Source organism: Hypanus sabinus, chromosome 18 (assembly GCF_030144855.1).
Source record: "Hypanus sabinus isolate sHypSab1 chromosome 18, sHypSab1.hap1, whole genome shotgun sequence".
Lineage (NCBI taxonomy): Eukaryota > Metazoa > Chordata > Chondrichthyes > Myliobatiformes > Dasyatidae > Hypanus > Hypanus sabinus.
This window is the reverse complement of record NC_082723.1, coordinates 35,578,617-35,606,306: the sequence shown is the minus strand read 5'-3', so window position 1 is coordinate 35,606,306 and position 27,690 is coordinate 35,578,617. Positions and strand designations below refer to the sequence as shown.

Here is a 27,690-nt window from a genome sequence, read left to right as displayed (position 1 = left end):
CAGTGGAACTTGGTTTGGATTTTTGCTGCTGTAGCACATCCACTTGAAGGTTTGACGCATTGTGCATTTGGAGGTATTCTTCTGTATATCGTTGTTGTGACTTGCAGTTACTTGAGTTACTGTTGTCTTCCTGTCAGCTTAAACCAGCCTGGCCCTTCTCCTCTGACCTCTCTAATTAACTAGGTGTTTTCACCCACAGAACTGCCGCTCTCTGGACGTTTACATTTTTTTTGCACCATTCTCTGTAAAGTCTAGAGACTCAAGCCACACACACAAAATGCTGGAGGAACTCAGCAGGCCAGCCAGATTCTATGGAAAAGAGTAAACAGTTGACATTTCAAGCCAAGACCCTTCATCAGGGTCAAAATGCTGATAATTTATTCTTTTCCATAGATGCTGCCTGGCCTGCTGAGTTCCTCCAGCATTTTGTGTGTGTTGCTTGGATTTCCACCACCTGCAGATTTCCTCGTGTTTGTGAAACTCTTGAGACAGTTGTGCGTGAAATTCCCAGGAGATCAGCATTTTCTGAGGTGCTCACACCAGCCTGTCTGACAATCAGCAATCGGTCCACGGTCAAAGTCATTTAGGTCCCATTTCTACCCCATTCTGATGTTTGGTCTGAACAACAGCTGAACCTCTTGACCACGTCTGCATGCTCTTATGTATTGAGTTGCTGCCATATGATTGGCTGATGAGATATTTGCATTAACAAGCAGGTGTACCTAATAAAGTGGCCACCGAGTGTACGATCTATTTCCATGGATGTTACTGACACAGTTTCCATTCAGGCAAGTTCAACGGGAATTGGATGATTCTCCTATGGATTTATCAGACTAAGTGATCTATCAAGGAAGTAATAAACATGACTGCTATTTATTAAGCCACGATGAAATGCAAGCTGTACAAGTTGACTAGGTCAGCACTGCAATGCTTACTGAGCAGTAGGGTAGTACAGCATTTTGGAGCTCACTGAAGCTATAAAACTAAAACTGCAATGAGTCATATTAAATTGAAGCCAACAAAACACTTTGCTGTGCAAACAAAAACACAGAAAACCTACAGCACAATACAGGCCTTTCGGCCCACAATGCTGTGCCAAACATGTCCCTACCTTAGAAATTACTAGGCTTACCTATAGCCCTCTATTTTACTGAGCTCCATGTACCTATCCAAAAGCCACTTAAAATAATCGTATTGTTTCTGACCATTACTTTGTATGGACTTTCTCTGAGCGGAAGGGATGAAAAATGAATCTTTCTGAGCTCCTAGAAGTCAAAAAAGCTAATCAGTGGATCCACTGGATGTGATTTAAGATGGTGTTGGTGAATCTCAGTGACTTCAGTTCAGGACGCTACTTGCTTGCGTTCATTGTATGCATGATTTGTTTTCCTTCTCTGTACATTGGGTGTTTGACGGTCTTTTTTTAAAGTGAGTTCCTTTGGGTTTCTTTGTATTGTGGTTGCCTCTTTGGAGAAAAATCTCAAGGTTGTATAATGCATACATACTTTGATAATAAATGCACTTTAGAACTCCTGGCCTTCTGATGTCTACATTTCAATGGATCTTTTGAATTCAACTAGACCCTACAGAAGAAAGAATAAAACATTAATCTCTAGACAAAAGTGCAGATTACTTTTAGAATCACTAAGACAGAGTTGTACAACATAGGAACAGGCACCTTCGGCCCAACTTGTTCATGCCAACAAGTTGCCTTCCTGAACTGGTCCCATTTGCCTCACATTCTACTAAACCTACTCTATCCTTGTACCTGTCCAAACTTCTTATAAACATTGTAATGTTACCCACCTCTATTGCTTCCTATGAAAGCTTGTTCTATATATCCACCACCCTTCATGTGAAAGAGCTTTCCTTCAAATTCCTTTTAAATCTTTCCTTTCATACGCAAGGTACAATGAGTGAGAATTAGTAATAGAAGTATGGCGGTTGTAAGGTCGCCTGAGCAAGGCGGAGTGAGGTGATCTAACGTTTGAATTTAAACATGAGGACATTTTAAAATTACATTGCCTGTTGTTCACAGTTTTTAGAAAATGCTGGAAACACAGATTATGCAGTATCTGTAGAAGATATTATTAGAAGATATCCAGTTAATATTTTTGGTGGAAGACCCTCATTCTGACAAAGGGCAACTCTGTTTCTCTTTCTACAAATCCTACTGATTAGTTCCAGCACTTTCTGTCCTGATTTCAGATTTTCAGCATCCGCAGCACTTGTGATTTCCAAAATTTTAATTTCAATTGATTTCCAGCTTTTTCTGCCTCTCCTTCTGCCTTTGCACCACAGTTACCCTCTGGGTCCAAAGCTCTGGAATTTCCTCCCTAAACCTCTTCATCGTTCTCCTTTCTTTCAAGATGGTCCTTAAACCTTATTTCATACTGTGACCTGGTTAATCCGAAAGGAGACCAATCCTGACACTACGCCCCAGATGAGAATGGCTGACTGTCTGGTGTGACGAGCTATGAAAATAACCTTAATTCTGTCAGCAAGCTTTTGGCAGTCTGTCTAAATATCAATTTATTTGACCCACCAGTCAGAGTAGCTTTGATAATAAATTTGTGAAGTGCTTTACAACACTTTGCAACATTAGATGGCCTTTATATAATTACAATCTATTATTGTCATACCCAGGTCTTGTCAATTAAGCAGCCCTGGGCCCCACATTGGCTCCCTTCCTGTTTACACTGTATACTTCAGATACAACACTGAGTCACATCACCTGCAGAAATTCTCTGATGACTCAGCAATAGTTGGGTGTATAAAGGGAGGATGGGAGGATGGTGCCAGCTGAATCATCTGCAGCTCAACATCAATAACACAAAGGAGATGGTGATGGACTTCAGGAAGACTAAGCCTGCAGTACTCCCTGTTACTATTGATGGTGAAGACGTGGATGTGCTGAGGACCTACAAGTACCTGGGGGGCACCTGTCTGACAGACTTGAATGGAGCACCAACACAGAGGCTGTGTACAAGCAGGGTCAGAGTTGCTTCTGCTTCCTGAGGAGACTGAGGTCCTTTGGAGTATGCAGGCCTCTCCTTCACACGTTCTACCAGTCTGTTGTCGTCAGTACAATCTTCTATGCGATGGTGTGCTGGGGCAATGGCATCAACATGGGTGACGCCAATAGGCTCAATAAATTGATTAGAAAGGCTGGCTCAGTTATAGGAGTCGAACTGGACACACTGGAGGCTGTAGTAGAACAAAAGACCTACAGAAAATCCTGGCAATTCTGGACAATGTTTCTCACCCTCTACGTGCCACCTTGGCTGAACAGAGGAGCACTTTTAGTAATAGACTAAGATAACTAAGCTGGTTTAAAAAAACTCCTTATGAGGCTATACTTATCCTCAGCCATTAGGCTCGATAATGAGTCAAACTATAGCCAGGAAAGTGAAGACCGCCTCCCGTTAGGCTGTTTGAGGCAACTTAGTTGTTATTCTTTCTTACTTCTAATATTTTTATATTGGTACACTTGTAATGCTACTGTGACACTGAATTTCATTTGGGGTTAGTAAAGTACCTATCTCTCTGTCTATCACACTAAACTTCAATGGTGCGAATGGACTAAATGTGCTTTGGTTCATCATATGTGGTAGGGATGAAAGCAAGACTGCCTCAACATTTTGCACCAGTAATAGCATCACAAATCAATGTAGCTTTAAAACTCAATTTTTAGAAGTTTTAAGACAATGAGATATAGCAGCAGAATAAGGCCATTTGGCCCACCAAGTTTACTTCACCATTTCATCATGGCCAGTCCATTTCCCTCTCAGCTTCAACCTCCTGTCTTCTCCCTGTAACCCTGACTTATCAAGAATTTATAAACCTCTGCCTTAAATAAACCCAGTGTCTTGGCCTCTATAGCTGCAATGAATTCCACAGATTCACTACTCTCAGACTAAAGAAATTCCTCCTCACCTCTGTTCTAAATGGACATTCCTCTCGAGGCTGTGTTCTCTGGTCTTAGACTTCACAACCACAGGAAACATTCTCTCAACATCCACTCTTTCAAGGCCTACTCTTTAGATTTCAATGAGATCCCTGCTCGTTCTTCTGAATTTCAGGGAGTACAGGCCCAGAGCCATCAATCAGTCCACGAGGTATCCCTTTGCATTGCCTACCTCACCACTGACCCACCCTGTAAATTAAACTTCAGGGAATCCCAAGTTTCTTTACCCCTCAGATTTTTGAATTTTCTCTTCATTTAGAAAATAGTCTACATTTTTATTTCTTCTACCAGAGTATATTATCATACACTTCCTGACACTTTATTCCATCTGTCACTGCTTTGCCCATTTTTCTAATGTGTCTTAAGTCCTTCTGCAGCCTCCCTGCATCATCAACACTACCTGCCCCTCCACCTACCTTCATATCATGTGCAAACTTGCCCACAAAGTTATCAATTCCATCATCCAAATCACTGACATATATCATAATTTGAAGTGGTCCTAATGCAGACCCTGTGGAATACCACTCTTCACCAGCAGCTAACAACGCTTTTATTCCCACGCTTTGCCTCCTGCCAATCAACCAATGCTCCATCCATGCTATTATCTTTCCTGTAGTACTATGAGCTGTTAACCAGTTAAGCAGCCTCATATATATATATATAGTGTCTTAATGTAATAAATAGGGACTTTACAATAACAATTATCTGCTACAATTTTCAAGAGGAGATATAGAGCAGAACTAGGGCAGATGATATAACAGCTTGGTCGAAGAGGTAAGTTATATCTTAAAGGAGAAGAAGGCAGGGAGACATTTGGAAGGAGATATTAGGGCTAAGGTGAGAAGGAACAGCTTCCAAACCTGTGTATATGGTGGGGGCGGGGGTGGGGGGAAGCAGGAGGCAGGAACTGTACAAGTTAGTCAGCTGAAGGGGGATCATGGGGAATGACAGCTGCAAGGTCATGTTAAGGAACTGAAGACAAAGATAAGAATTTTCAAATGAAAATCATTACATTTTAATCCCTAAGGGAACACTTTCATTCTTAACATCAAAGTATGTCATCATATCCCATTCTAATAAAACTGTATATTCAATATTATTAACTGTTAGTGTTAACAAATTTTCAATAATACAGACTGCAGACTTACAAACTCATTTACAATGACCAAAGATTAATTAAAATCAATGATGCAAACTAGGATAAAGACACAAAAGGTGAAAAGTTATATGTTTATGATTACATTTGCAACTTCAGCCCTTTTAATATAATGATTTCTTGTGGGAGGAGTAAATAAAATGGAACCATTAACCTTTCCCAACCAATAATGGACTTTCCCCTTATGATTAGCTCAAGACCAATAATGCAAGTTGCATTTATATGGCATCTTCAAATTGTCCAAACACAGTGTGCTGTCTGGTGAAGAAAGGACTGAGGTGAAACAAGGGCAAAAGTGAAGTTTTACGTTTAAAGAATTAAATAAATTTAACAAAACGTGGCAAAACAGGGGATGTGTTGCAGCTGGGCCACAGTACACGAGAGGTTCATGAGAGCAGCTGAGATCCACATAAGTGTTGGCAATTCGAGGAAGATTTCTCAGCTTGAATCTGTGATTTGGATATGTTATCAGGATACTCCGTTCCAAAAGGCCTGAGTCGAGGACTGAAGAACTGGTCAGTTAAAAAGGTGCAATGACATGTAGGGATGAGTAAAGGCATCCAGGCAAATTGGAGATTCAACCGTTGCACAAGTACAACTAAAATGACAAGACTAGATGCTTCAGGGAGGAGAAGTAAACATGGCCACGGCATGGGAACCATTCAAGCTGGGGGACTGTAAAGGAATGGAGTAGTGAGAGAGAATAATATAATTACAGGAGTAGAAACTATGGTCCAAAGTCCCTAACATGAGTCCTTTGGCTATATCGAAAAATGTTAGATTATAAATCAGATTAGCTTTGTTTGTCTCATAAACATTAAAGCATATAGTGAAATGCATTACTTACATCAACAACCAACATAGAGAGCTGGAGGCAGCCTGCAAAGTCGTCATGCTTCCTGTGCCAACATAGCATGCCCACAACTTCCTCACCCTAACTCATACGCCTTTGAAATGTGGAAAGGAACTGGAACAGCCAGCGGAAACGCAGGGAGAACATACAAATTCCTTACAGACAGTGGTAGCAAATGAACCCTGATCTTCCCATCCATTGCTGGTGCTGTAAAGCGTTGCTATGCTACCCTGCCAGCCTTGTTTGCATGCCTGCAATGCAGCACGGCAGGAAAAGGGAGTGGAAGGGGAATCAATAACATAAATAAGACTGAGGAAGGGGTTCTACTGAAAAATTATGAGTAAGTAGAGTCACTTAAATAAATTCTGGATTATACTGAGAAATCAGCACATAGGCATAGGTTAAGTGAAATCAGCAATTGGCTCACAGATTGGTGTGAGAGAAATGGATTTCAGTTTGTAGGGTGCTGTAATACATATTGGCTGAAAGAGGGAGATGCTTCTCTTGAACCATGCTGGACCTGTGTCCTGGTCGATCAAATAACTTAAGGCTGTAGTTAAAGCTTTGAAGCAAATACTTGGAGTGCGATGGTTGTGAGAGGAAATCAAGCAAGTTAAAGGGAAAGGATTAGGTTATAGTGCAGGCTAGCAAAATTAATAAAGATAATCAGAGTCAATCAGGAAGGGACAGGGCATACAAACACAGGAGTATATTTACATATAAGATGCAGGAGAAATTATATTGATGTTAAGAAAAAAATCAACACAAGCATTCTGTGACTGCCTTCACTGAAGAACACAAAACATTGAAGAGCAGAAAGAAATTTGTAGTAGTAAATTGAAACTGGAGGAACAAACAGAACTAACAACTGATTAATTTCCAAAATTTGTGACCTGATTTAAAGGTAATAAAGAAAGTGGCTACAGAAACAATGGATGTTTCTGATGTTACATGTCATCTTTTAAAATTCCACAGATTCTAGAATTGTTCCCACAAGCAAGGTATGAAATATAACTCCACTATTACAGTAAATTGTGAAACAGAAATCAGGGAACCATCAACTAATTATTCGGACACCATTTGAAGGGAAATTGGTATCATCTATTACTGAAGAAGTGGTAAAATTGCACTTGGAAAATAATAATAGAATTTGGCAGACTTATCACAACTCCACCATGGAAGATCCTAAGCCTGGCTGTGAAAGCAGAACGGTTGGGTATGGGGCTAGCAACTCCATGCCATAAAGACCCAGAGCTACAAGAATGCCAGAAGTTCCTTCTCACTCTTTGAGAGAGAAGGCACATGAAGTAGTGTGGTGAAAGTGACTGGCCGATCAACCTTCGGCATAGAACAGAAGACCCTGACAAGCTGCTGTTGGCAGCCTATGCCCCAGTAAGGGTGAAGGTCTTAAGAAGACGAGGAGTTATCATGCATCTATGAAAGGGAATTTTTAGTTAACAAACCTATTTTTCAGATTGTAACCAGCTTAGTAGATAAGGGAATGTGGTGTACAGGTACTTGGACTTTTCAAAAGACCTATGATAAGATGTCATCAGAAATTACAAAAAGAAGTTAAAACACGAGATCAAGGGTAACATATTGCCGTGGACTGAGAACTGGTTAATTGACAGAAATAAAGAGTGGGAATAAACCAGTCATTTTCAAATTGAGATGCTCGGCCTCGTGGGACTGTTGGTACAGCTGATTGAAGGGACCATGTGCTAATACTGTATACATAAGTTTACTGATATCAAAACTAGAGAAGTGCTGTGAGAAAGATGCGTGAAGGCCTCAAGAGCTTAGATAGGATAAACTAATGGGCGAGGATATATGATGTAGTAGATGTGAACCTATACCTCGTATATTTATTTATTTAGTTAGTTACAGTGTGGTATAAGACCTTTTTAGTTGCCTTCTGTGGGTTTTTAAAAGATTCCAAATCCTCTAACTTCCTACTATTTTTTGTTCTATTGTATGTCCTCTCTTTTGCTTTTATGTTGGCTTCGACTTCCCTTGTTAGCACAGTTTTGTCATCCTGCCTTTAGAATACTACTATTTCTTTGGGATGTATCTGTCCTGCACCTTCTGAATTGCTCCCAGAAACTCCCGCCATTGCTGCTGTGCTGTCATCCCTGCTAGTGTCTCCTTCCAATCAACTTTGGCCAGCTCCTTTCTCATACCTCTGTAATTCCCTTTACTCCACTGTAATACTGATACATTTGACTTTATCTTCTCCCGCTCAAATTGCAGGGTGAATTCTATCATATTATGATCATTGTCTTCCAAGGGTTCCTTTACCTTAAGCTCCCTTATCAAGTCATAATACCCAATCCAGAATAGCTGATCTCCAAGTGGGCTCAACACAAGCTGCTCTGAAAAGCCATCGTGTTGGCATTCTACAAATTCTCTCTTGGGGTTCAGCACCAACTTCATTTTCCCCAGTCTGCATACTGAAATCCCCCATGACTATCATAACATTGCCCTTTTGATATGCATTTTCTATCTCCCATCGTGATTTGTAGCCACATCCAGGCTACTGTTAACGCTACCCACAAGGATTCTAGATCTTCTGATGTTATGTTGCCTATTTCTAAGGTCTTGATTTCATCTTTTATCAACAGGGCTGTGCCACCCTCTCTGCCTACCTGTCTGTCCTTTCAATACTCAGATGTAAAGCTCCCAGCTTTAGTCCTCTTTCAGCAACAACCTAGCGTTGCCCTAACAGTTGTTCTAACTGTGCCACAGGATCATCTACCTTATTCTGTATACTATGTGTATTCAAATATAACACCTTCATTCCTGTAATCATCACGCTTTCAATTTTTACCCCTGTTACACTGTAACAGATCCCACTGACTGCAATTTTGACTATCCTGTCCTTCCTGACAGTCTCAATACACACTGCCTCTGCCTGTATACCAAATGACCCATTCTCAGCCCTATCACCCAGTTTCCCATCTCCTTGCCTAATTAGTTTAAACCCTCCCCAACAGTTCTAGCAAACTCAGGTTCAGGTGTAAGCCGACCCTTTTGTACAGGTTATACCTTCCCCAGAAAAGATCCCAATGATCCAGAAATCTGAAACCCTGCCCTTTGCACCAGTTCCTCAGCCAAATCATTCTATTCTTACCTCATATTCAAAATAAGAGGTCAACAATTGTGGACTAAAGGTTAAGAAATTGGAATTTTCTGCCCAAGTGGACTGAGAGAGCTCAGTTGTTAAGGGCTCAGTGGAGGGGCCAAATGGCCTCTACTTGTGTTCCCAGAGTCCATTATCAGAGAGTTATCATACAAATATTTTAATTAAATCACATATGGAGAAATTTGCAGTTCACCAAATAGACGTTTCAAGGAATGTACTAAAAAGGGGGAAGGTGGTAGAGGACTATGATGTTTATGAAGTGAATTCCAGAGACTTAGGACTAGGCATATGATGGTAAATGATAAAATGTTTGAAAGCATGAGGGAGGAATCACAAAGTATTGCTGGTTTGGAGAGAATCCAGAGGTCATCTGGAGAGGGACCAAAGCCATACTCAGATTTAAAATCAAAATTGAGGTGGGTCAAAAGTCAATGCGATCATCGAACAGGAAATGGCTTGTGCAGGGGTGGGCAGAATTTTGGATGCCTTCCAGTTTGTGTTGGGTGAGAAATGAGAGGTAAGCTAAAGTAGTATTGATGGAATTCTGGAACATGGAGCAACTGAATCATAGAGAGAAGAGGAAGAGTAGAAAAACTATGGAGAGTAATACACAATAGTAGACCATTCAACTTCCACAACCATTCAATAAGATCACAGCTGACCACCTTCTTAACTTTGTCATAATGCTTCCATAACAAAATCTGTGAAGACATTTAAAAAAATAGAAACTACAGTTTAGAAGGAAGTAAATGAAACAAAGTATGCAATAATCTGTAGTGTGGGGATGAGTAAATATACCAGAAGATAACAAATTCTACAGTGTATCAGAACCAAGGGAAGGAATGTTAAAACTTACAAGTTTATGCATTAATATTAACAGAGAATTATGCAAAGTTCACAGAAAAGGTCAGTTGGCCGTGCCAGAACAAATGCTCCACACTCCTCGCACTTAAAGAAGCATGTCCTTCTTTTCCCCCGTTTACAGTACTTAACATCTACAAACATAATTTGACCTGAGCCTCTCTTTATTTAAGGGGTGTATTGGTTATCAAAAAAAAAAGCCAAAGCTTAACAGATTTTTCATACATGAGAAAATCTGCCGATGCTGAAAATCCAAGCAACACACACAAAATGCTGGAGGAACTCAGCAGGCCAGGCAGCATCTATGGAAATGAGTGAACAGTTGATGTTTCGATAAAGGGTTTCAGCCCGAAACATCAACTGTTTTCTAATTGTATTAAACAATTAATACAATTGTTTTAAGATGATATCTCAGTGCTTTGTTCATTAAAGATGATGGCTAGTACAAAGTCTAAAACAAATGAGAAAATATGCCGATGCTGGAAATCCGAGCCACACACACAAAATGCCGGAGGAACTCAGCAGGCCAGACAGCATCCATGGAAAAAAATACAGTGGACGTTTCAGACCGATGCTGCCTGGCCTGCTGAGTTCCTCCAGCATTTTGAGTGTTGCTAGTACAAAGTCTTGTGAGTGTTTAAAAAATCTTACGTGGACCAACCATATTCATAAAGGTAAATAAATTCAAGAGAAAATCGGGGATGAAAGGATCTGTTAGGTTTCTAGCCCTTTGGAACAACAACTTACATTAAAATATTTGGTCAATATATTGTTACTAAACAGAGTTGCCTCTAATAACCACAGCATCACCAAAAATACTCATTTGATGCACAGAAACCACTGCGCCCCTCTTGAAAGCAATCCTTTTGCACATTCTCAACACAATCAATCTACCCTTTATTGTCTATTCGGGCTTGGAGAATGGTTTTATGTGGGCTCGGCACAAGATTCTCAATTGTTTCACACACAATACTGATCTCTAAGCTCCCCAAGGGCATGTGGGATGCGGGGACTTGATCATCCAAAGCTGGATACGAGACTGATCAGAAAAAGAGTCGTGCTCTGTAATGGCAGCGTGGACACTTTACTGGTTTCTTGAATGTCCTTCATTTTCTAAGCTCCAAAATGGGCAACTCTGCCTTTACGTACTTAGACCCTGAGCTTTGGAGTTCTTTTCCAAAAAATCAGCAGCTCTCAGTGTTTGTCCTTCTTTACATGACCTTTAAAAAACACTTGACAGCAGTTTAAAGCAACACCCATCATCAGAGACCCCCCACCACCCAGGCCTTGCCCTCTTCCTGTGAGTGCCATCAGGAAGGAGATACAAGAGCAGGTTCAGGAACGGTTACTACCCCTCAATCATCAGGATCTTCAACAGGGGTAACTTCACTCAGCTTCACTTGCTCCATCATTGAAATGTTCCCACAACTTATTGACTCACTTTCAAGGACTCTATCTCATGTTCTTGATACACATTGCTTATTTATTTATTTATTATTATTTATTCTTTTTGCTCTTGCAGCTTACTGTCTTCTACACATTGGCTAAACACCCAAATTGGTGTAGTCTTTCATTGATTCTTTTATGGTTATTATTCTATGGATTTATTGAGTATGCCCACAGACAATGAATCTCAGAGTAATATATGGTACATATACAGTATGCACTTTGATAAACTTACTTTAACTTTAAAAACCCTCAGTTGTTTACGTGCATACTGTCAAAGTTTACTTCTATGAAGTGCTTACGTAGGTGATTTTACTGCATTAAAATGCTATATAACACTGATAGTTGTCAGCACAAAGCTAAAATGACTGTGTCTCCTGTGAGGGATGGGAATTACAAAGGCTTGATTAATTAACAAATCATCTACAGAACATTTTAGTGGAGAAATCTGATAAACATTCTTTGCAAACTGAACTGTATCAGTTGCAACCAACCATTGAAAAATTTCAGTGGGAGCATTCATTCACTGGAAACAGCCAGAACTCCCTGGTCTTAGCAGCATTAGTGCTTCATGTAGGTTTTGTGACATAGCCTCATGTTATAAAGAATCACACAATAAACCACATACAGAATGAAAGGTGACAGAAAGGTCTGGCTGAACAAAGGTACCCGATTCCCATGAGATCCCCTATTCAAGGTACATATTATCCTGCGTGTAAATCAGTTAATTTGCAAATATATTGATTATTTGATTTGCGTAGTTTTAGGCACTCCATTCTGAATGTGACATTAACACCATTAAAAGTGAAGAACGTGGACTCAACAGGAAGATGCCACAAGTGACAAATGATATGGAGAAATATGATATGTGAAAATGTACTTTTTATTTTACATTTAAGATTTTAGTGAGTTGTTGGATCCTTATACTTGGAGATCAACAGAATTACTTCTGGATTGTGTTAAAGGAGGTCTCTCCTAAAATATCACTACAGCCTGGTATATCAAGTTGCCTTGCTGCGGAACATAAATATGTTTGGAAAGAGAACAAGACTGGTTACAGTTCTGAATCCATGGGCTCATTATCAATTGTGATCCAGGCAGTCTCAGAATGGATATCAGTTCTTTTTAAAGTTCTTGACGTAAGGTCATTCATGCTGGCCTGTTTTAATTTATTGTAATCAGAATTTCTTTTTCAATAACATTTGTGACAAATTTGGGTTTATTAGGACTCTTTTAAGATAAAGAGAGGAAGTTTGCATGTATTAGACTATCTTGTCAGTTCATGCTAACAGAACAGTAACTGCTCAACACTAGAACGAAGGACAAAGTAAGGATCGTTCACAAGATTACAAAGTGGTCAAGTACCTAGTAGCTATAGATGGGCTAATATGAGGTCTGGAATTTGTATCTGGTGAGCAAAAAAAGAGGGAGAGAAATTAAAATTATGCCCAAACCGAAGGTATAAAGGAATGATCTCATGCATTAGGCAACAGGGATAAGAAGAGCCCAGGAGATTCATATTGTGTATCTGTCTCCATGCAACTGCACTGTTCAAATATGGAATATAATCAAGTTAATGATTGATGTGAAGTTTCATCAGCACCTAAAATTGGATATTTAAGGACAGTGGTATTGATTTGGAATAAGAGGAAGTGGACCTTTGGTGATGGACATTAATTAGTATATTTAGTTAGTATAACACTGCAGTCGGCTCATGAAGACATCTGAAAAGAATCCAACTGCAAAGCTCTGCTCTGGCATTGTCTTTCTGATTCAAGGCCAGCAAACTGTGTGACTTATTATAGTGATGGGTCAAATCTAATTTACTGTAATAGCGTGATTGCTTTTCTCATTAAACCAATAATCTGGTATCAAAGAGATAGGAATCAAACAGGATTTGATCTGGTGAGAACTGACAGAACTTGGACCATTATATATGATCAGTACTAAAACTAAGGAAGGGTAAACCTGGAGTAAGTAAAATTGGAACAAGAACATAGTTATACCTCACAAGGAAAAGAGGATAGTTTGTTAGAAAGCAAAGCATGGGAAATAGATGTCCTGAGAACATTAGAAATAATGGGGATTATGATTGAAAGCTGAATGAGAATGAATAAATTCTTCTCGGTCTTCCAGCCAGGAACAGGAATTGATTTTAACCTACGTTTCGATGACAAACTCTGCCATTTTCATCAGGGATGATACATAGGCATGGTATATATGGAAAGTTTAAATTGTACTAAAAACAGCCAGCATAGTTTGGCCTAAGGGTCAAACTTAACAATTAAAGCAAATGAATACATAATTGAGGGAATAGCTAGATACGTTATGAAGATTTGATAATGATTGGCAGGATTGTATTGTCATCCTTGTAGTCTGCTTCCTAGACCAGGACATACACAGGAATTTTTGTGAAAGCATTTTGCAAAAAGAAAAAGCAATAACAGAAACTGGAACAAAGCATCCAGCTACAAACAGAAAATATCAGATTATGTAGTGAGTCAGATGATACAAGGTTGGGTGGCAAGTTGGGGGTGGGGGGGGAAATGAAAAATTGGCCCTCGACCATCAACTCCCCAAACAGGTCATGCATGCTGTATGTACCTAGCCAAAATCCAAGAGCTTCAGGCATGAATCACTAATATCAGGCTGTTGTGGCCAGCATCTTTGAAAATGGAATGACCATTAGTGATACAAGCATGAATATAAACCTCACTCCCTCAACCCCACCTCCTCTATACAAGGTAGTGGATGAGATTGAAGAATGGGTGCAGATCCGTATGACATTGCAAAGGTTGTAAATCCTCTTCCATTGTTAATGCAGAAGAAACCACCAGCACAACTCACCATTCTGACATAACAGCAGAAGTCTGAGAGATGGTCTTGGGAATGTGACTACTCTTATAAAATGCTTTAGGACCTTCAAAAGTTTTCATCAGAACTGGATGAAGATTATTTTAAACAGATCCTTCTTTCTGTATATTCTTCAGAACTAGAACAAACAATGGGCAGATATCCTGGAATATGGATGATGTACTGTAGATGCCATTAGTTGTCCGAGTGTAGTCCTGGAAAAACAGTCATGAATATTAGTGGTAAAGTGTGGAGGTTTTCAATGACCAGGCATTTTCTGAAGCTCGAGTGGTAGAAACTGATGGCCAAGGATGAAGCCCAAGGGAAGTCAGAGTTTGCTTAAAATGAGAAGATGTAATTCCAGTGAAGAGCAAAGTTATAGCTTGTAGGTTTGTGATTGAAATTCCTTACAGGGTGAGCTATTTTGTATGGGAATTACAACACAGAAAAAAGCCCTTCAGCTCATCACAAAATGCTAACCTCTTTGGCCATCTACACTATTCCCTCGCCTGCACCCTTCTCTGTTTTTCCTGTCAACTGCTTGTCTAAATGTCTCTTATACATAATGAGTGCATATGATTCCATCAATTCCTGTGGCTGTGAGTTCCTGATATCAACCACTCCATAAAGCAAAACTCCCCCTCCTTACCTTAAACCTCTGCACTCTTATTTTTGATATTCCTACCATGGGTAAAGATTCTGACTACCCTATCAATGCATCTTATAATTTTATATTCCTTTACAAAAATAAGAACAATCAGGATGAGAAACCATTTTTCCTCCCAGGCCATTAGGCTTCTGAATTCTCTGCCGCATTGCATTTGAACTAGTTAATTTGTTCTGTACCTTACAACATTTAATTAATGCATAATTCATCTGTAGATTTTATCCTTACTTTCATAAATTATTATGTTATATGTGTGTTATGTGTTTTACACCCTGGTTTGGAGAAGTGTCTCGTTTGATGGTATAAATGTACTGTATATAGTTAAATGATAATAACAATGCCTTGACTTGGCCAAGCTAATTTAAGGGTTTCTTCTCTCAGCCTTCTTCTTCATGTCATCCACAAACTTCCAAATCATTCCTCCTACGTTCAAGTCATCAATGTATAAACAAACAACAATGATCTCACTACCAATTCCAGCAGTACAGACTTCCAATCAGAAAACCAACCTTTCACTGCCACCCCCTGCCTCCTATCAACCAAGCCTATTGCGTAGGTCCCAAACCACAGCAAGAGCCATTGAATTTAACTAGTCTATGCCAGTGTTTAAATTCTGCATGATCCAACGCTCACCTGACTTCATCTACTATAATCATCACAACCTATATTCCTTTCTTCCACATATGTTTACTTAGCTTCTCTCTAAACACATCCATGTTATTCACCTTAACTATTCCATATGGCACTAATGCCCACATTCTAATAACTCTCTGGGGAAACAGAATTCTTCTGACTTCCCTCTTATTGGTGACTAGCTTTCGTCTTCCCTCTCATGCCTTTTCCACATCTTCTCATACCAAAATCTCCAGTGACCTTATTTACTTCCATCTTTTATAAACTCCAGCCTGTTCAGTCTTTCCTGACAAATGTAACCTCTTGGTGCTGGTGTCATCCCTTGTGGATTTTTTTTAAACACTTCATATCCTTATGGAAATGTGCACATGGAAACTGGGTGCTACCTCCAGGGTAATCAACCTGCCGTTTTGTTGTTTGTCAATGTTAGAGCAACACATTCAGGTGCTTGCAAGCAATCATCCATAAAGTGATATTTCTGAGATCTCTATTGCAAGCTGCCTGTATTCTCTTTAAGAGATGAGTGTATTACATACCTTCCTCCCATATACAATAATAGTTGAGTGAGAAACAGAATTTAGATATTGAAACTGAAGGGGCAACAAAAACACAATTAAATTTGAAATTCGTCTAAATAAAAATATTGCACAGCTGAAGAGGATATAACTTCAGAACGCTGCGAAGTTAGCACTGAATAAACCTGATGTGTTTGTGATTACATAGAGCCAATATCAGAATGAGTCTTCCATTTAGTTCTGGACACTGATGCATAGTGGAGGGAACCCAAGTAATGGGAACCAATCTGGAGAAGGACCAGTGATTCACCTCTGGTATCAGAGGTTTGAAAGTCTAGGGCCAAGGACTGGAGGCCTGGAAGCAGTCTGCATTGGGGTTGGAGGCCAGTGTGTGTGAATGGAGTGAGAGGGTGGGAAAGGGCTTGCTTTGCTGTTGTTGCCTTGTCTTCTGTTGTTGTTAATGCTGCTTGTGCTGTTCTGTGTTGTGATGAACAGGGTGGGCATGTTACGGTTGGCGCCGGAATGTGAGGCGACTCTTGCAGGCTGTTGCTACGTCCTTGGGTGTGTGGTTATTAACAGAAACAACGTATTTCACTCTATGTTGCAATGTACCTGCGATAAATAAATCTCAATCTGAATGAGAAATGGGTTGAGAACTCAGATTTTCTGTTTCATCGAAAGGAAGCAAACGAGAAGGAACTTCTTAATGGGAATTCAGAAATAGGAGTGGACCATTCAATTTCCCAAGGATGATTCAGATAAATCATTACTGGCTTTATTTAAGAATTAATATCCATCTTGTTTCTATTAATACCCTTGCCTAACAAAATTTTATTTATTTTAGTCTTGAAATGACAGGAAGATAAAATATTATTTGGAGAGGAAGAGGTTAATTGTAAAACTTCAGAACAAGTGACAAGCATACAGCACAGATACTGACTTGTCGCTGCTGAAGTCATTACTGGTGACCAGAAAGCACTTCAATATCTGAGTAACAACTAGGTTGGCCCACTATCTATGATAACGGAGACATAAAAGCTTTGGAGCCTTTCAAAAGGCAGTATTACTGTAATGGAATTAGATACATACAGCAAATACTCTTACTTAGGAACTAACAGTAAATGAAACTGATCATAGAAATGCTGCTCTGTGATTAATTATGCATTTAAGAAGATTCAACAAGACAAGTACATAGTGGGAACGGAGATAGGCCTTTCTGCCTTTTCCGCCTCCTCCTAGCTCTCTACAGGAACCAAGAGAATTCAGGAGTAACTTTTTCAGTTGGAGGTTGATGATTTGAAACCCATCCATGAAGAGCTGTTCAAAGAAACCTTAGTGAATTTAACAATAAAAATTGATAACTACTTAAAGGAAGACAAATAAATGGATTTGCTTTTCAGTAGAAATGAAGTGGGGTGGGAGGAAGCTGTTTCAGATCCAAAACACTGGCATAGTCAATTAGACCAAGTAGCAAGTTTCTGTAGATTTTGTGTAATTATCTAACTATGTTACTTTAAACTTTATATAGAATAAAAATAATAATCTGAAATTAAGATTATCTTCTAATTTATAAAAGAAAGAAAATTTCATTTTCTTTCTACTGCCTTTTTAAAATGTATCATCCACAGACTGGAGATAACTGGAAATGGCAGTATTTATTATATACATTCCTAATTGCCCTGAACATAAGAGAGGTGTACACGTCTACCATTCTGGTGGGTCCTTATTCACAGAATGGCAAATCAGAATGAAAATATCAGATTACCTTTCCTGAAGGAAATTTATGAGTTTTTTAAAAAAGAGACAATCTGGTATTTTCATGATTTTGTTACTGAGACTAACTTGAATTCTAGATTTACTTAATTACATGGATTTAATTTCTCCAGTTGTCACATAAAGTCTGACTCCTTTACCCCAGATTAGGAGTCCAGAACTCTGAAGCTAGTGCAGCAATCTAACCTCCTTACTTTATATGCAACCAAACAAAACCTGCAGTAAAGAAAGTGCGTTGCTCCGCAAAGCAAGATCAGGCAAATGTACAAACATCTAGGAAGCAATTTCGAGGTGTTTCCAATGAAATAGATTTCTTCCAATCTTAAATGTAATTAATGAAACTTCTAAGTTAGGTTACCAACCCAATTTGCTCTTATATTTACAGTATAGTAAATAATTATAAAAACAATAATCATTTCAAACATACTAAAAGATTTAATAGCTTTCAACTAATTTCACTTACTTCCTCAGCCATGATGCACAGATGCTGACAGCAGCCTGGTTGCCTTCTGACTTGATCTGATTTGTTAGAGACAGTTATTTCGCTAGGCTCCCAAGGGCCAGACTGAGTTAATAACTACTCTCCTTTCTGGCATCTTCCTTGCTAGTTAACCTCACTCTCAAGCCTGGTAGTAATCAGGCCGTCAGGTCTTTTAACACATTTTTGCCAAGTAAAAGATAACTGCTCATTCTAGGCTACCCCTGTAGCACAGAAACTTGCCAACAGAAAAATCCATCACTATTAGTCTGCTGGATCAAGAGCTAGTGGGCTGAACCTTTATTTAAATTGTAGTAGGGGTGGTCAGATTTCACATTGCTGATTGCACGCTCACTTGTAGCCACATAACCGTAGATTTTTTTTTCAGAAATATGTCCTTTCCCTCAATAATAAAACTGTTTTTCTGACCAGGAGCATTTGATTTTTTTTTTAAATATAGAAAATTATTTTTGCCACATCCATTAATGGAATGGTGCAGGGCAGGGTTTTCAGACTGTGCCAAAATAAAAAGCTCCAGTCAGCAGGACTAATATTGACGGCATTGCAGCTGATTCCTGCGCTCAGTCCATCCTATAATCATACACTCAGCAATAAACAACCATGTTGCCAGGTAACTTCAAGCATATACAATACTTATTTCAGTGCTGCAGGTGCCTTCTGACAAAACATGTAGCAGAAAAATACCCTTACATCACAACAACTAATGTCAAAGTGACAGGTGTGTTTCTCACAGTCAAGCCTTATCGCGGTTTCCTATTTCTATCTTCAGCTGTGATGGTGAGGCAGAGGCCAGGGCCCAGTGGGGTGAACATACACTCACTGGCCACTTTATTAGGTATCTAATAAAGTGGCCACTGAATGTTTGCTCACGGTATTCTGCTGCTGTAGCCCATCCAGTTCAAGGTTCGATGTGTTTTGCATTCAGATGCTTTTCTGCTCACCACTGTTGTAATGCATGGTAATTTGAGTTACTGTCACTTTTCTGTCAGCTTGAACCAATTTGGTTCATTCTCCTCTGACAGCCCCCATTAACAAGACGTTTTTGCTCACAGAACTGCTTATCACTTGATATTTTTTGTTTCTTGCACCAGTCTCTGTAAACTCTAGAGACTGTTGTGCATAAAAATCCCAGGAGAGCAGCAGTTTCTGAGATATTCAAGCCACACTTTCTGGAACTAACAATCATTCCAAAGTCAGTCACTTAGATCACATTTTTTTCCCAATCTGACGTATGGTCCGAACAACAACTGAGCCTCATGCTTTTGCATACTGAGTTGCTGCCACATGAGTGACTGATCACATGTTTGCATTAACCAGCAGGTACAGAGCTCAAATGCCATCTATAAATTTGCCGATGATACAAACATTATTGGCAGAATCTCAGAGAGCGATCAGAAGGTATACGGGGGGGGGGGGGGGGAAGAAGATATACGTGCTAGCTGAGTGGTGTCACAGCAACAACCGAGGTCAGGAAGGCCAATGAGTTTATTGTGGACTTCAGAAAAGGTAGAATGAGGGAACACGTACCAATCCTCATGGAGGCATCAGAAGTGGAGAGAGTGACCATTTTCAAGTTCTTCGTATCAATATCTCTGAGGTCCTGACCTGGATACAACATATTGACGTAGCTATAAAGAAGGCAAGACAGTGGCTATATTTCATTAGGAGTTTGAGCAGATTTGGTTTGTCAACTAAAACACTCCAAATCTTTTACGGATATACTGTGACTAACTGCATCACGTCTGGTATTGGGGGTGGGGATGCTACTGCACAGGATCAAAGTAAGTTGCAGATAAGTTGCAGAAAGTTGTAAAATTAGTCTGCTCCATCTTGAGTACTAGCCTCCGTAGCATCCAAGACATTTTCAAGGAGCAGTGACTTAGAAAGGTGGCATCCATCATTAAGGATCCTCACCACCCGGGAAATGCTCTCTTCTCATTGTTACTGTCAAGAAGGAGGTAAAGAAGCCTGAAGGCACATACTCAATGATTCAGGAAGAGCTTCTTCCCCTCTGTCATCTGATTTCTAAATGGACATTGAACCCATGAACATGACCTCACTACTTTATTTGTACTTATTTCTGTTTCTGCACTACTTCTTAAACTTATCTATTTAATGTATCTACTTACTATAATTCATTTATTTTTTACTATACTTATCAAGTGTTGCATTGTACTGCTGCTGCTAAGTTAACAAATCTCATGACATACGCTGGTCATATTTGAAACATCGAACATTACAGCACAGAAACAGGCCTTTTGGCCCTTCTTGGCTGTGCTGAACCATTTTTCTGCCTAGTCCCACTGACCTGCACCTGGCCCATATCCCTCCATACACCTCTCATCCATGTACCTGTCCAAGTTATTGTTAAATGTTAAAAGTGAGCATGCATTTACCACTTCATCTGGCAGCTCATTCCACACTGCCACCACTCTCTGTGTGAAGAAGCCCCCTCCCCCAATGTTCCCTTTATACTTTTCCCCCTTCACTCATGTCCTCTGGTTTTTTTCTCCCCTAGCCTCACTGGGAAAAGCCTGCTTGCATTCACTATCTATACCCATCATAATTTTATATACCGCTATCAAATCTCTCCTCATTCTTCTACAGTCCAGGGACTAAGGTCCTAACCTATTCAACCTTTCTCTGTAACTCAGTTTCTCAAGTCTCGGCAACATCCTTGTAGACCTTCTCTGCACTCTTTCAAACTTATTAATATCCTTCCTGTAATTTGGTGACTAAAACTGCACACAATACTCCAAATTCAGCTTCACCAATGCCTTATACAACCTCACCATAACATTCCAACTCTTATACTCAATACTTTGATTTATAAAGGCCTATGTACCAAAAGCTCTCTTTACAACCCTATCTATTAAACCTGATTCTTTTTCTGATAATGTGTATAGTGTTTCATGTAGACTCAGAAACTCAACAGTTCTCTTATATAATCACACAATATGACAGCACTAAGTATACTTAAGGACCAAGCCTTCACACTTTCTTTATTGCCTTACAGACTTTTCCTGCTCTAGTTATACTGCATATACAATTCCTTTGAACGTTACTATTGTATCTGATTGAGCTATCATTAAGGTAATTTATTCCAGATTATGGAAGTTTAGTATACTAACATTTTCACATCTTATTTTTTTATCTTTTGTCAATTATTTTAAATTCGTGTCCCCTGAATATACAAACGTTTGTAAATCATCTTCCCCTCCAAAACAGCTTGCTTTCCACACACAGACAAAATCCCCTCATGATTTTTGTATTCTTTTAAGAGATGGCCCCTTGATTTTCACTGTTTTATTCTAGTTGCCAGGGAGCTGGACTTTGAATATTAGAACAACATTTACCACTCAGCTTTGTTTAAAGAAACCCAGCTCTGTGGTCTCTCCATATAACTGAAGTTGTTTTTCTGGGGTCTCTTCTGATTCCAAATTCCAATTTCCTATCTAGGATCCTTCAAATGCTCCCCCACAATCGCAAATCTACTTATCACTCCAACACTCAACTATCCCAGACCCCTTCTGACCTCACCTCCCCATTCCTATGGTAATGGAAACAAAAAAATGTTCAACACTTTTTCGCAAGTGCCCCAGACCCATTTCTATAATATATTTAAGGTTTCCGGAAAACACTGTATTATGTTATTTTTATAATAACTTTTGAAATATGGTCAATGTTTCAAGGTGAAATATATGGCAGCAAGTTTGCATACAAAATTCAACAAAAAGCAAGAACTAGAAACTAAGGCAACACGAGTGAATCTGCAGATGCTGGAAATAAATAAAAACACAAAATGCTGACAGAACTCAGCAGGCCAGACAGCATCTCTGGGAGGAGGTAGTGACGACGTTTCGGGCCGAAACCCTTCATCAGAAACTAGATTAGCTTTGTGCTGTGAGTTTATTGGCTGCTTGCCTAACAATTGTGAACCCAAGAGTAATATATTGGTTATAAACCATTTGAAATGTCCAAAGTAATTTGTTCCAAATCTTTTAAAAGTTCCACTGTAATGTTTGGTCTTGTCAATACACCAAATCTGGATCTAATTATTGGTAATAATTGGTCAATTATTATGAACCTAAACTCCAAAATGACTGTGAATAACAGGAGGGAGAAGCTACTTAGTTGCCTGGGAAGTAGAATCTATAGATCAGAAGCAGGTGTAGACATCTCAAGATTGGTCTGCTATTCAATAAGATCATAACTATAACCGAACTTCTTCATTCACATCTGAATATGCTAAGATTTCAGCCCCTTGCTTATCAAACAAATCACAGGGTTGTATATGGTGATATACATGTACTTTGATAATAAATTTACTTCCAAGTTTGAAATGTCTAGACACTTCTGCTTAAAACATTCAAAGACTCTGCTTTTGTTTCTCATGAAGAGAGTTCCAAAGATTCTCAGCACTCACAGAGAGAAAAAAAGATGCCTCATCTGTTTTAAACAGGCAAGTCCCTAGATTTAAACCGTCTTCTATATTTGTAGATTATCCTACAAGAGAAAACAACTGTTCCAGATCCACCTGTCAAGATCTCTCAGGATCTTACATAACGTCCCCTCTCATTCTTCTAAACAGCAGCAGATATAAACCAAAGCTGCACACCCTTTCCTCACATAGCAACCTGTCCATTCCAGTTATTAGTATAGTAAACTTTCTCTGAACTGTTTCTAACACAAGGACATCTTTCCTTGGACAAGAAGATCAGTACACTGTACTCCACATGTGATCTCACCAATGCCCTCCATAAATAAAGCAAAAGCCCCTTACTTTTATGCATTCCTCCTGGTAATAAACAAAAACATTCCATTAATGTCCCTAATTACTGGCATACTAGACTCTTGCTCTGGATCCCTTAGTAATTTAAAGCCCCTCCTTCTGTCATATCTGAGTCAATATGCTTCTTCTTTTACTTTTCCTACCAAAATGGACAATTTCAGCTTTTCCACATTAGACTCCATTTGCTTACTCACTTAATCCAAATAGGATTTTACATCAGCAGATTCAGAATATTAGAGTAAAACAGTTATTCAACAGTGAAATACAAGGATGAGGAAGCACTTTGTCCCCTCATGGCTGCAATATCTAAAACATGCAAATCCATCCACAAGTACTTGGATTTTCTGTTGTGTACACCAATGATATTCTGTTACAATCATCAGATTGAATTGGGAAATTACTATGAAGGCTTTTCAACTGTTTTGACATTTGTGGGGGATTGAAGGAAAATTATCATTTACCCCCTCTATTCCAGTTACTCCACATTCAATCATGCTTTTAATTCAATCTCTTATACATTTCATAATAAATAACAGCATGACCAAAGAAAATAGAAAACCAAACAGCTCAGTATCTCAATATGTAAGAACAGAATTAAATTGATCCTATTATTTAACATTTAAGGATGAAAAAATTACCAACCTCCATGACTCTCCTAGAGTTTATGGGAATTAAAAAGTGATCTTTAGAAATTTCACTGCGAGCAAGATCTGGCATCAAAATTCTCGAGGCACCAAAACAGATGTCAAGAAATAAACTACACAGTGTATCTAAAGCTCATTGGTTCCCAAGTTACTGGAGCTAATACCATGAGTCATCTCAGAGTATAGAATGCTGTCATTATAATTCAACTTACTCTATTCTCTTTTTCTGATACAAAGACAAATGTGGAACCAAAGCATAATTGTCCAGTTTCTAGAACTTACTTGTATCTCATTCCCCTAAAGTCTATCAAAACATTCCTATTCCAATTTAACTAATTTTATTTCAGAAGTTACTGCTGACTACGGTCCCATTACATTTTCAGGGTCTCCTTTCCATGTTAAAATAAATCTATCTTTCCTCTTATATTTTGCCAAGTGTTTCAAAATTTCAAAATCTGTGTTCTCTGATTGTTGAGGACCGCGTTTGTGCAGTTGCCAGAGTTATACAAGAAAATTCAAAAGATAGCACAACTTAGCAGTCTTTTCCAAAAACCTTTTGCTTCCTTTTCTACACAGACCTAAACTAGGCTCGTTGCTAAAAGCAATTCCATTATTCATAATGTAAGTGATGTCCTTGCAGACCATTACCAATCCTTTCTCCATTCCTGCTTTCAGATTGCAGAGAAAAACCCTCGATCATGGCAGCATTAATACAAGTCCTTCTTCCTCTTGTTTCAGGATCTATTGTTGCTTTCTTACCTGTGGCACATTAAGTCATTCAAATCCACCTGCAACAAAATCTGAATAGTCAAATACTCCGCGCAAGATCTGCAGGAGGTTCTCTTGGCATGGTCACAAGTGGTATAACCAGTCTGGGTACATTAACCTAACTATCAATAACCTTAAATACAAAGTTGCTTTGCAACAAGTTGCAATGTAACCTGAGGACAAAATTGAAAAGAGGGACAAATACAGGACTGAAGCTATTATATTTGAATGCAAGCAGTATATGGAATAAGGTTGATGATCTTGCAGTACCATTAGAAATTGGTAGGTATGACACTGTGGACATCACCAAGTCATGCCTGAAAGATTGGGAGCTTAACATCCAAGGATGCACATTGTATCGAAAGGCCAGGCAGGTACGTAGACAAGTAGGTACGTAGGGATGACTCTGTTGTTAAAAAACTGAAATCAAATCATTAGAAAGAGGTGACATAGGAGCAGAAGATGTAGAATCTTTGTGGTTAGAGTTAAGGAACTGTAAAGGATAAAAGACCTTGATAAGAGTTGTATACAGGTCTGAAAAGTAGCCAGGATGTGGGCTACAAATTACAAGAGATAGAAAACACAGTCAAAAGGGCAATGTTAGAGACATGGGGGATTTCAATATGCAGGTAGGTTGGGAAAATCAGACTGATGCTGGATCCCAAGAGAGAAAATTTATAGAAAGCTACAAGATGGCTTTTTCGAACAGATTGTGGTTGAGCCCACTAGGGGAAAGGCTATTCTGATTGGATGTTGTGAAATGAACTGGATTTGATTAGGAAGCTTAAGGTAAAGGAACCCCTAGGAAGTGATCATAATGATAGACTTTACCCTGCAATTTGAGAGGGAGAGAATAAAGTCATCTGAATCAGTATTACAGCAGAATAAAGGGAATTATGGAGGCATGAGAGAGGAGCTGGTCAAAGTTAATTAGAAAAGGACACTACTAGGGATAACAGCATAACAGCAATGGCTGGGGTTTCTGGGAACAATTTGGAAGGTGCAGAATGGATACATCCCAAAGAAGTATTCTAAAGGCAGGATGATGTTACTGTGGTGGACAAGGGAAGTCAAAATCAACATAAAAGAAAAGGGGAAGGCTTATAAGTAGTGCAAAAATTAATGAGGTTAGAGGATTGCAAAGCTGTTAAAAACCAACAGAAGGCAATTAAAAAACCATAAGGAGGGAAAAGATGAAATATGAAGGCAAGCTAGCCAATAATATTAAAGAAGATTCTGAAAGTTTTTTCAGACACATAAAGAGTAAAAGAGAGGTGAGAGTAGATTGGACTGCTAGAAAATGACCTTGGAGAGGTAGTAATGGGGGAACAAGGAAATGGTGGACAAACTTAAGAAGTATTTTGCATCTGTCTTCACTGTGGGGGACTCTAGCAGTGTGCAGGAGGTTTGAGAATGTCAGAGGGCAGAAGTGAGTGCAATTTCTATTACAGTACTAGGGAGAAGGCACTTGGAAAGCTGAAAGGTCTGAAGGTTGGTAAGTCATCTGACCAGGTGGACTACACCCTAGGGTTCAGAAAAATGTGGCTGAGGAAATTGTGGGGGCATTGGTAATGATCTTTCACGAAGCACTAGATTCTAGCATGGTTCCAGAGGACTGGAAAATTGCAAGTGTCACTCCACTCTTCAAGAAAGAGGAGAGGCAGAAGAAAGGAAATTATAGGCCAGTTATCCTGACCTCAATGGTTGGGAAGATGTTGGAGTCAATTGTTAAGTATAAGGTTTTGGGTACATGGAGGCACGTGATAAAATAGGCCAAGATCAGCATGGTTTCGTTAAAAGAAAATCTTGCTTGACAAATCCATTGGAATTCTTTGAGGAAATAACAAAAAGCATAGACAAAAGGAGAATCAGTGGATGTTGTGAACTTGGATTTTCAGAAGGGTTTTGACAAGATGCTGCACATGAGGCTGCTTAACAAGGTGGTTTCAGAAAGGCAGTGTCCATTATTTATTTATTATTATTTTATTTTTCTTCTTCTATATTATGTATTGCATTGAACTGTTGCTAATAAGTTAACAAATTTCAAGACACGTTAGTGATAATAACCCTGATTCTGATATTACAGGAAAGATACAAGCATGGATAATGGATTGGCTGATTGTGAGGTGGCAGAGTGAAAATAAAGGGAACCCTTTTCTAGTTGGCTGCTGGTAACTAGCGGTGTTCTGCAGAGTTTGGTGTTGGGACTACTTTTTTGTAATGTTAAATGTCAATGATTTGGGTGACGGCTTTGTTGCAAAGTTTCTGGACAATACAAAGATAGGTGGAGGGGAAGGTAGTTCTAAGGACGTAGAGAAGCTACAGAAGGACTTGGGCAGATTAGGAGAATGGGCAAAGAAGTGGCAGGTGGGATACAGTGTCGGGAAATATATGGTCATGCACTTTTCTAGAATGAACAAAAGAGACTATTTTTTAAACAGGCAGAAAATCCAAAAATTCAGGGTGCAAAAGGACTTGGGGAGTTCTCATGCAGGATTCCCTACAGGTTAACTTGCAGGTTGAGTCAACCTGCTAAGGCAAATGTAACGTTAGCATTCATTTTGAGAGAACTAGAATATAAAGGCAAGGATATAATGCTGAGGCCTTATAAGGCACTGTGAGGCCTCAGTTAGAGTATTGTCAGCAGTTTTGGGTCCTTTATCTAAGAAAGGATATGTAGATGTTGGAGAGGGCATGAGAATGATTCTGCAAATTAAAGGGTTAACATATGAGAAGTGTTTGATGGCTCTGGGCTTGTACTCGCTGGAATTTAGAAGAATAAGGAGGGGCAGATAGAGTGGATGCGGCAAGGATGTTTCCTATAGTGGGGGAAACTAGGCACAGCCTCAGAATAGAGGGATGTCCATTTATAATGGAGACGAAGATGCATTTCTTTAGCCAGATGGTGTTGATTCTGTGGAATTTGATGCCACAGGTGACAACGTCATTGGATATATTTAAGGCAGATGTTGATAGGTTCTTTATTAGTAAGGGGGTGAAAGGTTACGGGGAGAAGGCAGAAGAATGGGATTAAGAGGGAAAATTGATCAGCCATGATGAAATGGCAGAGAAGATTTGATGGCCAAATGCCTAATTCTGCTCCTATATTTTAGTCTTATGG

At 39.2% G+C, this 27,690-nt stretch overlaps 1 protein-coding gene across 3 annotated transcripts in view; it reads right to left on the bottom strand.

The window, feature by feature from the left end:
• Positions 1 to 18,593, bottom strand: part of pip5kl1 (phosphatidylinositol-4-phosphate 5-kinase-like 1) — a 58,127-nt gene extending 39,534 nt beyond the window's left edge. The window contains exons 1-2 of one of the 3 annotated variants that reach the window (XM_059994073.1): positions 18,330 to 18,593; positions 14,273 to 14,493 (exon numbers count right to left, since the gene is read on the bottom strand). In XM_059994073.1, the coding sequence (XP_059850056.1) occupies positions 14,273 to 14,275 (3 nt within the window). In that variant the 5' untranslated portion in view covers positions 14,276 to 14,493; positions 18,330 to 18,593. Of the gene's footprint in view, positions 1 to 1,505; positions 1,568 to 14,272; positions 14,494 to 18,329 lie in introns of those variants that run through there. The other 2 variants (XM_059994072.1, XM_059994074.1) reach the window with 2 other exon arrangements.
• Positions 18,594 to 27,690: the final 9,097 nt, after the last annotated feature.